Raw genomic sequence first — 15202 nt, forward strand, 5'->3', positions numbered from 1 at the left:
TGGCCACAAAGGTCAATGCAATACAAAGCCTTGCGTTTACATTGTCTTAGTTGCCAAGACTCCGTCAGTTCATCCAGTTGCACAATTTTGTCATTATTTGTGTCAACAACACCTCCTTTTAAGCAGCCAAAGGGACACAGCTTGAACACAAGACTTTGTTTCCATGCTATCGACCCATCGTCTGAGCTTTTGAATCTCCATTTTCACCCGTCTTAAATGATCTCTCACTGTCTGTTTATGCTACTTTGTATGTTTTCGGGGTCTAGATTGGTAAACAAATACAAACAAATGGACTGCCTCACTCAACAGTCTATTAGGATAGTCAGGGGACAACACTGTGTTTCTGCTCTGATGTCCATAATGTGAAATCCAATCAAATGAAGAGCATTTAGAGCTACTTATGGACCGTTCCACCATGTAAACGATGCAATGAGCTCTGTAATAAGAGCTTGGCTGACGTCTGATTGAATAGTAGTGTATGGTCTTGTTGATGCACAATAGGGTTGAACTGTAATGGACACTAAACAGAGTTTGTTTTGCGGTCATAATATCATGAAATCCAAGGCTTGTTTTCTCTGTTCTAGACTAGTGCAATTAACCTGCTGTCTATTTATCATCCATAGGCAGACGGATGTAGCATCATCTTATTCCCTGTATCCAATCCAAACTGGACTTAAACAGTACGTGGTAAATAATACTGTGTTAACCTGTAGATTCAAATAAGCTGTAGCAACAAGCTAGAGGTTGCCATCCTCTCTTTTACTGTAGTATTCAATGGCAGAGGTTATTAGTGATTTTCAAGGATGTAGACATATTTATTTAGTTGCTCCACTGAAATCGACAGGAAAAAAATTCACTTTCTTTGTGTCATTCGGTTACAATGAAATGCATTATTATGAGCGCCGGGGAGTTTTGGGGAAATGTCTGGAAAACTTCCTTGTAGTAATTTCCTTCAATCTCTCGGGCTCTACTCATTTTGGCAGCTTAAGCATTAGTAATCATATAATGCAATAAAATTGGCACTTTATTGATCTCCGTAGAACTGTTTTTTCCATGTGCTTAATTCCAGGCAGGTCAAAGGCACAAGGGCAGCTATAGAACAACTTCTGGAGCTGGCAGGGATTCAGTATCTCGCTTGAGGACACTTTTGTTGGCCAGATGGTTGCCAACTTTGGGTTTCAACGATAGTTGGAGGATGAATAAAGCACTTGCCTTTTAATCTGAGACATTTACTCAGGAAATTGTAAATAACCAGACTCTATAGGCTCTATTTGTATATCAGATCAAAAGATCACAGATCAAATAATTAGATCTAAAAAAAACATTCCTCCCTCACCCCCTGCACCCCTAACCTCCCCCCACCCCTATTACACAAGCAACTTTCGTCTTGTAAACATTAGGAGGGCTGAGGGGAGAGTGTACATAAAAAGATTTCATGGATTTCATATAATTTTATGTATTTTCCTCATAGATGGTCAGTTGTTTGGCTCTAATAATTTAGTTTCTCTCAATCAACAGAGGACAACCCTGGGGCAAAGTATGTCTGCTCTGTGCTCTGAGAAGAGAGATCTGAGATCAGACTTGACTCTGTTACACAATTCATGCAGCATACTGGACACATGCACAATGTCGACGTGAGCCTTTTTCTTTCTTTTCTGTTATCTCTTGGCTCCTTATGTCTGTTTGTCTGTGTCTGTCCATTAGTTTTTTTTTGCACATTTTGTTTTTTTAAGTGAGTGTGTGTGTGTGTGTGTGTGTGTGTGTGTTTGTGTGTGCGTGCGTGCGTGCGTGTGTGTTTGTGTGTTTGTCTGCTGGGTAGATTTTTTAATTCCCAGAGTTTAGCCCCTGGCCTGCAGGGCAGTACGGGGGACTGTGAACGCCTGAGGGGATCAGTGTAGATCAGAACAGATCAGTAGGGATCATTTGGGATCACTGGCCCTCTCTTTGATCCACTCATCCTGTCATCTCACCATTCCCACACAATTCTCAAATTATTACCATACCAGGCGAAGTCAAAACACCCACATGTTAGTAAACACATTTTTGAGACTGTGTGTCTGCACCAGGGATGTGTGGTATTCTGATGTTAAATTGGAAGTGTCCATTTTGCTATGCTTGTTAGCTTTCCTTCTTTATAAAAGACAGGGTTTACAAAGAAGACATAATTTTTTTTGTCTCATTTGTATCTGAGAAAAAGAACAAATAGGTTATAACAACTGCCACCTGTAAATGTGCTAACTGAATGCCTGGAATATCTCCAGCTGTGATGAGAGTCTCCAGTTTTTTTTTGGTGTGATTCACAAAGTGACTATTTATGACATTCCCCGTAAACGACAGAACAGGGGCTATTAAAATCTTAAGGCCCAGGAACCAAATGAGAAAATTGGTCTCATGACTTAATCCATGCTAATGAGAACATCATTTTTCCTGTCATGTGCAGCACCCTCCGTAGCAGCACTCTTAAGGCCCATTTTGCTTCCCCGGCTGTAGTTCAACAAAACAGCACTTAAAAGAAAAAGTCTGTAAGTTATGGCTTAGCTGTTGGATGAAAATGCCTTGATCTCCAAAAAGAGGAACTTTTCTGGAATGAACAAAACAGCCCTCTTTTCAGAATGACCTCAACTTTTTGAATTCATGCAGCTGGTTAGCTTCTCAACCACACATACAAATGCGTTAAGGCCAGCTTAAATCTGTTTCCACATCATAGCAGTGAGACAAATATATGTACCCATTTTCGCAGTAATTTAATGAGATTCGTTGTAATAGCTCTTTTGGTGTGTTTTATTTGCTATAAATGATTATGAGCAGAAGCACTACTCGCTGTGTCGCAGTGACTGCTTGGCTCAAGTCAATGAGAGAAGGTTGAAACTCAATTCAGGTCTGCATTAAAAACGGTCTCTGAACTGTGTGACCTTTATCATTCCTCTCCCTCTCTCTTTTTCTCTTTTACACCCACACACACACACACACACACACACACACACGGACATATGCATTTGCTTGTGTGGCAGTTGCTTGGAGGGAGAGCGGGAGTGAGAAAGTGAGAGCAGGAGAGGTCAGGGGGTTGCGATGGTTGACTATGCTAATGCTGTTGTTAATGACTTAGCTGTGAGTGATAATTGATCGTATTCATTACCATATTAACTTCACTGCCCCCACTGTTCCCAGACCACCACCCCCCCGCCAAACCCCCAGTCTCTCTCTGTGCAGTAATGGATGCCCCCGTTTGATCCTTCAAATAATGAACTAATTAGCTTAATTAAAATCAATAGACGTGCCAATACCAAGTTGGACATTTCAGGGATGCCGTCTCTATCTGCAGGGAATGGAATCTTCAGAATGAGAGGACGGGTGGCAGGATGTGAGAGGAGCAATATGTAAACAACAGGAAGCGTGGAAAAGGGAGAGGAGCAAGAAAAATAAAAGCAAGAAAGAGAGACGGAGAAAGACGGACAGAGAGAAGGAGAGTAGGCAGTTATTTGAAAAGAGAATGAGATGAAAAAATAGGGCGAGGCGACAAATATGAAGAGGACGCAAGTGCGATCGTAGGAAGTGCAAGTTTAAAAATCTTAGAGGTAAAATGTAAATATGAGGGGACAAGGGCGAGGACAAGAAAACATGATTTGAAAGAGAGAAAATATCAGAGGGAAGGAGGGAGCCAAAGAGAGGGGATACTAAGTGAGGGAGAGAGAGGGCGAAAGAGGTTCCTAATGCTGATTTATGAGTGCTTGACGGTCGTTAGCTGGAATAAATGGCTTGTAGGAGTGGCTGCAGCATTACTCCCTGTACAGGATACTAAGTGCATTGTAAGGTCAGCCATAAGGCCAAACTTACATATGTAGTGCTCTGCCCTTGTAAACCTTTGTTAATATATCAGCCACAGGATGGAACTGTAACTAGTCTATCTGATCCACAGGGACGACTGTGGCTCCCTAATCTGTATAATAATCATTGTATTCCAGTTGTATTTGAAGATCAACGCAAAACTTTAGTAGACAAAACTTTCATAGTTGCACAAAACAAACAATTAAAAGCACATAATGTGATTTGCTACTGTGCAGTTCTGAAATTATTAGTCAATTAATTGCCTAGCCAATTGTTAGAAGATTAGTCTTTAGCAAATTTGTGAACCAATTTATCATTTATGTCACTTTCGTTGCTCTTCTCAGTCTTATACAAGTGAAATAAGAATATTGGATATAGGCTGCTGTTGGCCAAAATAAGCACTGGGCACTGTGAAATTTTCACTTTTTTGTGACATTTTATTTTATTTTAAGTAGACAATTAATCGATCAATTGCGAAAGTAGAAACTGATTAAAAGAAAATGAAAATTATGAAGTTAAAGTTATTTACAGCTCAGATACAATTAATGCAGTTAACGCATCATTTGCCAGGTTTACAAATGTTTCTTCCTCCTACAGACATAGGGCAAGTTTATTGTCCAAATGTTTTGCATAATCTATAAACAAGGCAGACATCTACCATTGTGGCTTTGGTATCACCTCAACCTCACTAGGTTATAAGTATGGTTTATGCACATTCTTCCAATCATTCTGCAATGAATCGGCGGAGTAAGAAAGATGAGCACTTGAGTCCCTTTACAATCAAGTCACTGTAAATATGACTCTTGCTCTGACAGCATAGATAGGAAAAATGTATTTTCAGAAGATTTCAGAGTGTAGAATAGAAGATGGGGGAAAAAAGAACCTTGTGTAGGTATGTACAGTATATTTGTACAGTATATACTGTAGGTTCATTGAGTGCAGTTTTTAAAGCCATACAGTATCTTTTCAATATGGCACAGACAAAAGAAAGGCAGCAGATGTGTGTGAGTTTTCCCGTAGGCTATCATCATAGTTGCATCACTTTACACTTGCATCAAACTCACTCTGGACAAAATTAAAGCCCACATTTTTAGTGCACACTCATTCTAAACGTGTAGGCTTTGACATAGTAGAACAAGATGCTGGCATGCTCCCTCCAGTCACCATCACCATGAGTCGCATTATACTATTTTTTTCATTCCCCGCTTTCTGTTGTGATCTGGTGACTCACAAACACACACACACACACACACACACACACACACGCTTCTGCTTTTGTTTTTTCTCCTCTGTTGCTTTCAGTTGACCTAGCTCCAGACAAAAGGAATGGAAGGGAGTGGAAAAATGGAATGATTGTGTAAATGGACGGCTATTTTCAGATAGAAAAGCAACAAGAACAGCAAAAGTGAGGTGGGGAAGAAAAAATAAAAAGAGCAGGGAAGAGGAGGCGTGGGTGAGGGGCAAGTGAATGAGACAGGAGGAGATGAGAATGTGAAGAGGTTGGCTGGAAACAAAAGAATAAGACATGGAGGGGAAAGGAAAGGGAGAGAGGAACAGTGACAGTGGAGGAAAGAGAGTGAAGCAATTCTGTGAATGACTTTTGCTATAATAAGTTTTCTTTGTTTTGTTTCTTACAGTAGAAGTACTGCTACTGTTTCTACTTTTAATACCACTAGTCCTGCTGTGACTACTCGCACTGCTCCAGAATATCTGCCACTACTTCTGTCTTTTCTCTGTCTAACAGTGAACAGACCCATAGTGACAGGTTTGGTTTTGACTACTTTCTACACCCTTACCTCCTCTACTGGAGACGGAGATGTGATCACTTGGGAAGAACCAGCACTGCTTGTTATAGACAGAGCACCTTCTATAAGAATACACTGCATATGCCCGTTCTGTTTGTCTTTAAAGTGGGGGAGAAAACTAAGTGATATGATGCAACATCCATGTAATGTGCCCTCTCTCACTCTTGTACTTCTCTTTCTCTCACTCATGCGCTCTGCCGATTTTGATGACTACTCTAATAGTATATTTCCTCACCACTCTTTAATGGTATAGTTGCATTACACACACACACACACACACACACACACACACACACACACACACACACATACATACATACACGTATGCCCTGCCTCTAACAAATTAGTTTACCGTGGTCATAACCTTCACAGGGCCTTTTCATAAAGCTGAGACCGCTGGTGACGGATTACTAACGGGATGGACACACACACACGCACACACACACACACACACACACACACACACACACACACACACACACACACACACACACACACACACACACACACACACACACATTGTGATCCGTAATGAGACCTTATTCCGGACACCCAACCCCAGCTGCCTGTAAATTACAGCCGCCACTCTGCCATACATACTTAATCAGCTAATGTTGTTTTATTCCTTATTATTAATTTGCTCCTGTTTCTGATTTATCTAAAGCGCTCTGCATCACACCAACATTTTGTCTCCTTTACAGTTCAGAGAGGCAGAGAGAGAGGGAGGGTAGGCCGTGTGCCTACTCATGTACTTAGGGGATTGCATCTGTAATGAATGGACTGGCTGTTTAGGCATACATAACGCAACCTACTACTCACCTTAATAATGTAAGCAGGTCGTAACTTCTTCTAACCCAAGGGTATATAAGGCGCGCATACATAGACACACACTCACATTGACACTCCCAAACACACACAGCGCACCTATATTAGCCACTGACCTTTACGTGTGCCAGGTCCTCTCATTGTCACATTGCAGCTGCATTGGAATATGAATGTTTTATGATTAGTGGGGAAATTGTGTGTATGTTCTGTGTGTATGTGTAATTGTGTGTCTTTTATTTATGTTGTTAGGAGCCCACTTTATTTTAATTGATAGGAGACACTACTTAAGACACTAGACATTATAAAATCCAAACAACGGCTGTCTTCATGCTAAAATCATTAGGTTGAATAAATACTTGTTTTTTTTTCTGTGCTCTAACACACAACAAAACACTTTTTTTCGATCATTATTGTTCAATTTGTAAAATGTTCAACTAGAAAATAACTTATTCTCATCAAGGTCTTAGAAAAGATTGTACAGTGGAGGCAAGAATGAGGTAGAGAAGAACTTAACAAGCCTGTCTGTGTTTATTCATTTGTTTCCTGTATTTTTTTCCTGTAGAGTCCTAAGAAATAGCTTCTTCACCTGGCACACATAAAGGTCGCCAGTCTGCCTGCAATGTGCATCAAATATTAACTTCCCAAATAATGGACTGAATCTCATCTTTCCATTTGCTCCAGCTCCTCTTTTGGATGCATTTATGTGTATATCTTGGTTGCTGTTTCACATCCCATATCCTGTGTTCAAACACACACATGTACTTAACACGAGCATATGCATAATTGAAACACACACACACACACACACACACACACACACACAAGCTCATACTTAAAACACGCACACAAACAAACACACACACACACTCACACACAGGGCTAAGTGTTGACCTGTGAGTCATCGCTGTCAGCATTGATTTCCTTTTCCCAGAGTGACCCCTGTCACCACGGCGATAGAGAGGCCGATATTTCACCAGTAGTGCCAGTTCTCTCTCTTTCTCTCCAGCCCCACTGTCTTTCTCTCGCTCTTTTTCTGGACGTGTGGAGGTCCTTTAATTCTCCTCTGTACATCTTTCTCTTTTCCTTTGTCCCTGTGTGTTTATTTACTTTCTTTTATCCCTGTGTTATGAAGGAGGTGGCACATGGTAGCTGTTTACCTCTCTTTTGAATGAGGTTCATTTGTTTTTTTTCTTTATGTACCGTTTTTATACAGGTACAGTATGAATTGACCTCACAATGATAAAGCTGACCTGTATTTCCCACCCGTGTTCCACAGACCAATGTTCAGTGAGAAAAAGAGACAGAGAGAGACAGACAGACAGACAGACAGGGTAATGGCAAGGGTTATTTGAGTCCAAGGAGTCACACTGTATGTGAGAGTGAACAGAAGACTGTGTGTTTGTGTGTACACTCTTCAGCTCAATGTCCTCCTTTGAGGGCAAGTGACTTCCTGTGCTACTATTGCGTCAAATATATATTTTTAAATACCCACAGAGGAAAGCCAAATTATTTAGTCATTAGAGTAATCGTATTTCAGATTGAATCTTTAATTCTTTCTTCTATTTTTTCAGCTTTTTGATTAGATTTTGCTGATTTGCCTGCAGTTGGCCCTGTTTTGAAAGTGAGCCAAGCAGAAAGCAGAGACATTTTTCAGCAATTGTTTACACAGTCGCACACTGTTTTTTAATTAATTTCCCATGACGTTATCGTCATGTTAACATGGTCATCAAGATGCAAATTCCAACCAATTAGTGACTTCACACCTCTGTTCCTGCACTGTCAAACCTCATCACATTTTATGACACTTGAGGAAACCACTTTCTGCTAAATAATTTTTTCCTTATTGAGCAGAGATTAATAAATAGAAGTTGCAGTTGTATTCAAATGAAAATGTAACTCTCTTTCTCTTTTTATGTCAGACTCAGTTACATTTTAGTTTTTTTCCCTTTAAAGACATTATTATTATGCAACATAAATTGTTCTGCCAGGTATAAATCACTCTCTGCTTTGTCATTAATATTCACTTCAAGCTGTACATTACACACTCTCCTCGTGTTCATAATCATTGTTGCAAATGCCCCATGTGACCATATAATCTGGATGTCATTCCGTGTCTCTTCCAGGTGTCTGAAGTTGACCTCAGGACTTTGACGCTGGATGAGCTTGTTGGACCTGTTTCTCACATCTCACACAGGTTTGTATAGCCAGGCAGCTGCTCAGCTTTCCACTCCAACAACAAGGCATTTTCTCCCCAGGAAAAGTTTACTCTTGACTCAAATAACTAATAACTTCTTTATAATAACTTCTTGAATTGGCCTCACACACATGCACAGGTCCCCCAGTGTAGAGAGAGGTAACGGAATTGGCCTCGGGGACTCTCTCTCCTTAGGGAGGTTGAGCTCCTTAGGGAGTCGCTGCAACACCACTGTCCCCATGGCAATATGCAAATCCCTATATGATATTTCCCGCCATGCAGTGCTCCAAGGCCCCTAAAGACTTGTTCTGTTTCTACTTTAGACCTTTCTGGAAAGACATATTTTTATTTTAAGTTTCACACATTTTGACAAAACTAATGAAAGGAGCATTTTCTGAATCTAAATCTTCATGCTCATACATATGTAGCGAGCCAGACACCTGGACTCACCGGGCCAGGGAGGGGTTTGATATGAAAATGACTTGAGTTCCAATAATCTCCATGCCTTGCTAAGGCTGAACTTACCTGGTGACAGTTTTCATTATGTTTGACTTTGGCTCTGCAGTAAATGCCTTTAGCAGCTGAGCAACAATGAGAAGTGTTGAGGAGGATCAGGTACATCGTGCTTTTGTCTGCGAAAACTATTGAAAACACTGAAATCTAACTGAACTAATGTAACAATCATGCACTTTCATGTTACTTCCTCACCATTGATGCCTGGCACTGATAACATACAACATAAAGAAGTAGACATTTACATTATAATTTGCAGTGTGATTACAGAAAATAAAACAATTGACTCCCAAACGCAGTTTTGATATTACAGTCGATATTTGTTTTTACAGAAGCTGAAATTTGAAAACTAAGAACACATCTAAATAGGGTTGGAAATAACCAGTCAGTAGTTTGACAGCCTGCGGTGCAACCAATTAAAGCACCCGGCCAAGCAGGAATCGGTGGTCTGGCACAATGTGGCAAAATTGAGTTTTTGGCTGTACAGGGTTTCTTTGCCATTCCTGCGAAAGGCACTGAAGGGCGTGATGGATCCTCAGTCAGCATACTTGCTGTCAGAGATGCGGGGATTTGCATCACACCTTGAGCGTTTTAAATGGCTGCACATATAATAATAAAAAAAATGAAATAAATGAAATGAGTAAATCAGGTCTCATGAAATGAAATGACAGGCAGGTTGAAACAGCGGGTGAGTGTGTGTGTTTCTTGCCACCAGCGTCAACATTAAACACATCAGATTGAAGCCACCCTCCAGGGTAGCATCACTCAGCCAGGTGTGTGTGTGTGTATGTGTGTAAATGTGTGCGTGTGCATGGTGAAACCTAAGTCTTTTATCTACTTTTCCATTTCCTCTGGTTTTTTGTTTATCTTCAGATTTATTTATATATTTCTGCTGAAATGGTGTACGGAACACACACGCTCACACACACATTGATCTATCGATGTATTGATGTGTGAGTGGGTGTCAGTTTTTTTATTTTCCATCTCCCTCCAATTTATTAATTATTTTCCCTTAGTATAATCTCCTGCAGAGTTCTTTACACTTGAGTTAACTTGAGTGCTGTTTTCCTTTGCCAAAAGCAGTCAAATGCTGGAAGTTAGTTAGGTAAAAAAAAAAGAAGCTTTGACAGAATATCCTGATTCTCATTTGGGAAAGGTAGGAACTTAACTTATTTCACACTCTGGCAGTATCCCTCAGAGTCACTGTTCTAATTCAAAACTCCAAACTTTTCTTTGTTAACAAAAGTGATAAGATATTTAGGCTTAGGAGACTAGGGGTTCATTACTGTTACATTATTATTTTCCTCATGGCTTTGCTTGTTTTTCTATTGTCCGGCTATTTTTCTGACAGTCTCCCGAGTCTTCCCTTCTCAATTTCTTTGCAAGGACAGTGGTGGATGCACATTACTTTCTATCTCTGTCTCTATCTCTCCCGTCTCTTTCTTTCTCTCCCTCCCTCTCTCTCCCACTTCTCTCTCAGGACGGGAGGAGGATATGTCTCTTTTTCTCCGTATTGACTTTCCCAGGTCAGGCTCCTCTTCTCCTATTAGGCCAAGCTAACTGATCAATACCCGGGCCTGGTGGGCTGCTATGTGGACATGCAGACAGGCACACACAGCGGGCCGTACCCCGGCCAAGTGCCACGCTCATTAACACACACACACACACACGAACACACACACACATACACAGCAGGACATGTACACTATACATATCTACCCAATCACACATAAATCACATCACAAAAAATCATAAGAAATAAGAAATCTATATATATCAAATTCATAATAATAGAATCAACTCTGGAAACTATTTGTAATAAAAAGTCACTAATCTTAAAACTAATCTAATGGCTAAATCAATCAATCAATCAATCATGTGCAAATCTATAAATCTTCATCCAGTTTGTTGCTTCTCTGTCAAATACGGAGATGCAACAAACTCCTCCTCTCCTCTCAAATCTTCTCTCCTCTCCTCCCCTGCTGTTTTCCCAGCTGGTGAGTTGTGACATCTGCAGTGCTGCGACATGGATAAGCAGCTGCCAGAGAAGGAGGGAGGGAGGGAGGGAGGGAAGGAAGGAGGGAGGGAAGTATGGATGGAGAGCCATAGAGGACAATGCAGGGGGAAAGTGAGGATGGAGGGGGGTGTCTCAGGGAGGGGTGAGGGGCACTGACAACCAGCACCAGTTAAGTGTACAGCAGGGGGAGACGGGATTGTGTGTGTGTGCATGTGCATATGTGTGCATGTCTTCGTGTGACAGTGTGTAGCTGTCAATGTACCATGCATGCATATGTGTGTGAGTGTGCGTGTTTGTGCATGTGCATGGAAGCGTGCCAGGTGGTGCCATCTGGCTGCTTGACAGAGCTCTTCTCATTAACAGGGAGGTTAATTGCTGTGGCAGCACCCAGGCTGTGTCAAACATCACCCTGGGGACAGGAAGGCAACAGACGATCTACATGTTTGTGTGAGCACATGCACAAATTTGTGTGTGCTCGTGTCGCTAAGCATTAATGTGTGGCACTTGAAACCCTAAAACTCCTTTCTCAACATAAAAATGGTTAACAGCAACCTGCAGTATATTAGCCCTGGCATGTGAAGAGGGCAGCGAAGGGGACCTGTGACCTGTGTGTGTGTGTGTGTGTGTGTGCCTGAACATGTATGCCAGGCTACATGTATGTTTGTATTATTCTTATGAATTATGTCTTGTTGCTGTAATGATGTAGAAAGAATTGGGTTTACAGAGCCAATGTCTACAGCCCTGAGGGCAAACACACACGCTCACAGGGCAGGGGGAAGGGGTGGCAATTTGCATGTTATTACTGCATATTCATGACTAATTTTGTTAGCCTTGCCTAATAGGCCTGAGTGACAGTTTGAGATATCGAGAGCCTGCTTTAATATCACACACACTCACGGTGAGACACACACACACGCACACACACTCACTGTGAGACACACACACACACGCACACACACACACACACACACACACACACACACACACTCACGGTGAGACACGGTGCTCTCTCTGTCCACACAGTAATCATAACAACACTTATGGCTCTAAATAGGAATTCCCTGTTCATCTGTTGGTTTGACAGTGTGTCATTTATTTAGCACAACTACTGTATTATATATAACAATATAGTAAATAATACAGCCTCATTTGTTATGTGCACAATCATAACCCAATATGCACACACAGACACTCACTCACACACCTTGCATGAATAGCGTTTTGACTTATTGCACATCAGAATATGTTGCATGTTTTCATATTTATTTTCCCAAAAATGGGAAAAAGGTATTAAATACAGCTTCTACCTGTTGTACTGAATTCAGTTTCAACCATTAATGAAAATAGACTCATATGTACCATTAAGTAACTCAAACCTTATTTTCTTCTTCTGTTTTTTAATCTTTCTCGACTCCATATTAGATTGGTGTACATGCATCTATGTGCTTTTAAAAAGAACACTTGGCCAAGACAAACTGATGTTCCTTGTCTCAGCTAGCAAGTGGTTTTGGTAGTACACATACGCATGTACACCGGCATACACATGGCACTCTAAACCCATATACACAGCACTCTAAACCCATACACACAACAATCTGAGCCCCCCACCACACTGTGCAGGTGAAAATAGGGATGAAATTGGCTGCAGTTACTTTTCATTTAAAACCCTCTTTCGATTTTCAACTTGTTCCCATTTCAGACCATTCGTCTCTGAAGAATCTCCACTAAATTTGGGGTGATTTAAGTATTTTTCCACCAAGCTCACAGGGAAAAAAGTTTCTAAAATGTTAATAAATAGACCAAGCTTCTTCGCTCCATATAAAAGTCAGTAAAATAATGAGGAAAACCATGTTATAATGTAACTGTAGAGGGTTTTGTCCTTTGCAAAAGTTGAGAATGTATCTTGTGGGGAAGATTGTCTTTGTCTTCCCATTTATATAAATATAAAGGATTCTGTTGATTTTTAGGAGTACTCACAGTTTTTCTCCATTATTTTTTAAACAGCTATTCTTAGTAAAATACTCAGCAAAGTGATAATTCATAACAAAAGAATGCTGTCGCTGGTAGAGTGGAATAAAAAACACAAAAACAAGCGAATTAGTAGCACAGGAGCACACACACATTCCCATTGTCTTCTGGAGACAGAAACAGACTATAATCTAAAGTCAGTTTTCTTTCACTCTCCTTCGTGGCTTTTACTCAATTTGACTGAAAAGTTTTTTTTTTTTCCTCCTGAAGTGGAAGATTTAACTCTCAGCGCTCTCTATCCACTCACATGTCACTTTTGTCAAACCTTGCCTTTCCTTCTCTGCTTGGCGCGAACGTGTAGACACGCTTGATCAAATGTGAGTTTAACATTTTTAATCTGCGCAAAGTTTCATCAGAATAACTCATCTCATGAGGCTGGTAAATATGAAATTGTGTGTGTGTGTGTGTGTGTGTGTGTGTACGTGCCTGTGTGTTTGTGAAGAGTACGGCACAGTGCCTTGTGATCTGTTTTTTTCTTTTCTCTCTCCTTCCATCTTGGGTGTGTGACAGCTGTCACTGGTGACTCAGAAAGGTGTCTGGGCAGAGTTAACGCATTTTTACCGCTGGGAAACACACACACACGCACACACTCACACACACAGACGCATTTCAGCTCCAGTCGCTGTCACCTAGTGCAAATTTCACCAGGCTCATCATCTCTGTGCTGCTTCTGAATTAGATTTTGTTATGAATCCCATATTACATTGTATGCACACTGCTTGCTGTTCTTCATGGATTGCCTTTTTATTTCATATTTTATGTTAGGCAGTATTACATGAATTACTTAAACATCTTTAACCATCAAGATTCATTCAGGGTTAGTTTTTGTGACAGGTTTCTCATGTGTAACATTTTTGTCATTATTAATACACTAAACCAGAGCAAAGACTGGCTTTATTATATATATTTATATATATACATCACCATATGCAATCTTTCATGCCATGTTATTTATCCATCATTAATACAGTAGGATGATAATTAGCCCCACCTCTGCAATTCAGATCACATTTTTAACATATTTAATGCACAAGCTGGAAATTGTACTAGTGAATATATGAGCAACATATATAGTGTTTGCCATCTATCATCCCCTCCCTTCTTTTCTGCTGTAGTTCTGGTTCATCGGTCCAGATTGCATCTGAATTAGAAGACCTGACAATCCAGTTGCAAACCAAGGACGTGGTCATCTCTAATCTGGAGAGGGAGCCCCGAGAGAATTTCCAGCAAAAGGTAATCAAATCGACTTATCCTGATTGAACTACGGAGAAACTACAGGATCACACCACAGAAATGCCATCAAGATATTTTGTCCAGCCTGACATTTTTCCCTGAACACATCTGCCTACGTTAAGATTATTTTTTACAATCTTTTCTCTATTTCTCTGTTGTACTTCAGTGCAGTATATTGCGTGCACCTACATACAGTTGGACCAACTTCCCTAATTTTAAGATGCGCGTTTCCTTGAATAGGTAAATGTGCAATGTTGTATCATTTAAGCAGATTTTATTTTTGCAGCGTGCCTGTTGTTTAGAATCCTGTCCTAGAGGTGGAGAAGTCTTTTTTTTTTCCTCTTTTATTTTTACGATATTGGTTTGGCAGCTGTGCTAGAAGCGCTCCATGTGCAGCCAGGTTTAACAGGAAGCTGAGGCGTGTGTGATGAATTACCAGCATATCTCAGAGCCTTGGGTAACAAACATGGCGTCGCCGGCCGGGATTAAAAGGGAGAGTTTTTTACGGCCTTCCCACACCTCCTTACAGGGTGTCACTAAATTATACCCACTGCTGTTTTACTGTCTTCTGTGGCTTACGGTTAAGACACACGTAAACACACACAGACTTCCAGAAATTCGCACACACATGCACACACACATACATTTATGCTTGTGGTAAACCCAGGCTTGTTGGTTGTTTATGTGTGTGTTGGCTGGTTACTGTTTGTTTATGCTGCTTGTGAGTTGAGTCATTTGCACTGCTGCTAATTAGTGGTTTGT

At 40.7% G+C, this 15202-nt stretch overlaps 1 protein-coding gene across 1 annotated transcript in view; it reads left to right on the top strand.

Moving 5' to 3' along the window:
* LOC139221412 (trichohyalin-like) overlaps positions 1 to 15202 on the top strand; it is a 90682-nt gene that overhangs the window by 4413 nt on the left and 71067 nt on the right. Inside the window, 2 exon segments of the mRNA XM_070853340.1 lie at positions 8579 to 8649; positions 14323 to 14440. Coding sequence (XP_070709441.1) covers positions 8579 to 8649; positions 14323 to 14440 — 189 coding nt within the window.

The sequence above is a fragment of the Pempheris klunzingeri genome, chromosome 21 (genome assembly GCF_042242105.1).
Source record: "Pempheris klunzingeri isolate RE-2024b chromosome 21, fPemKlu1.hap1, whole genome shotgun sequence".
In the NCBI taxonomy this organism is placed as follows: Eukaryota; Metazoa; Chordata; class Actinopteri; order Acropomatiformes; family Pempheridae; genus Pempheris; species Pempheris klunzingeri.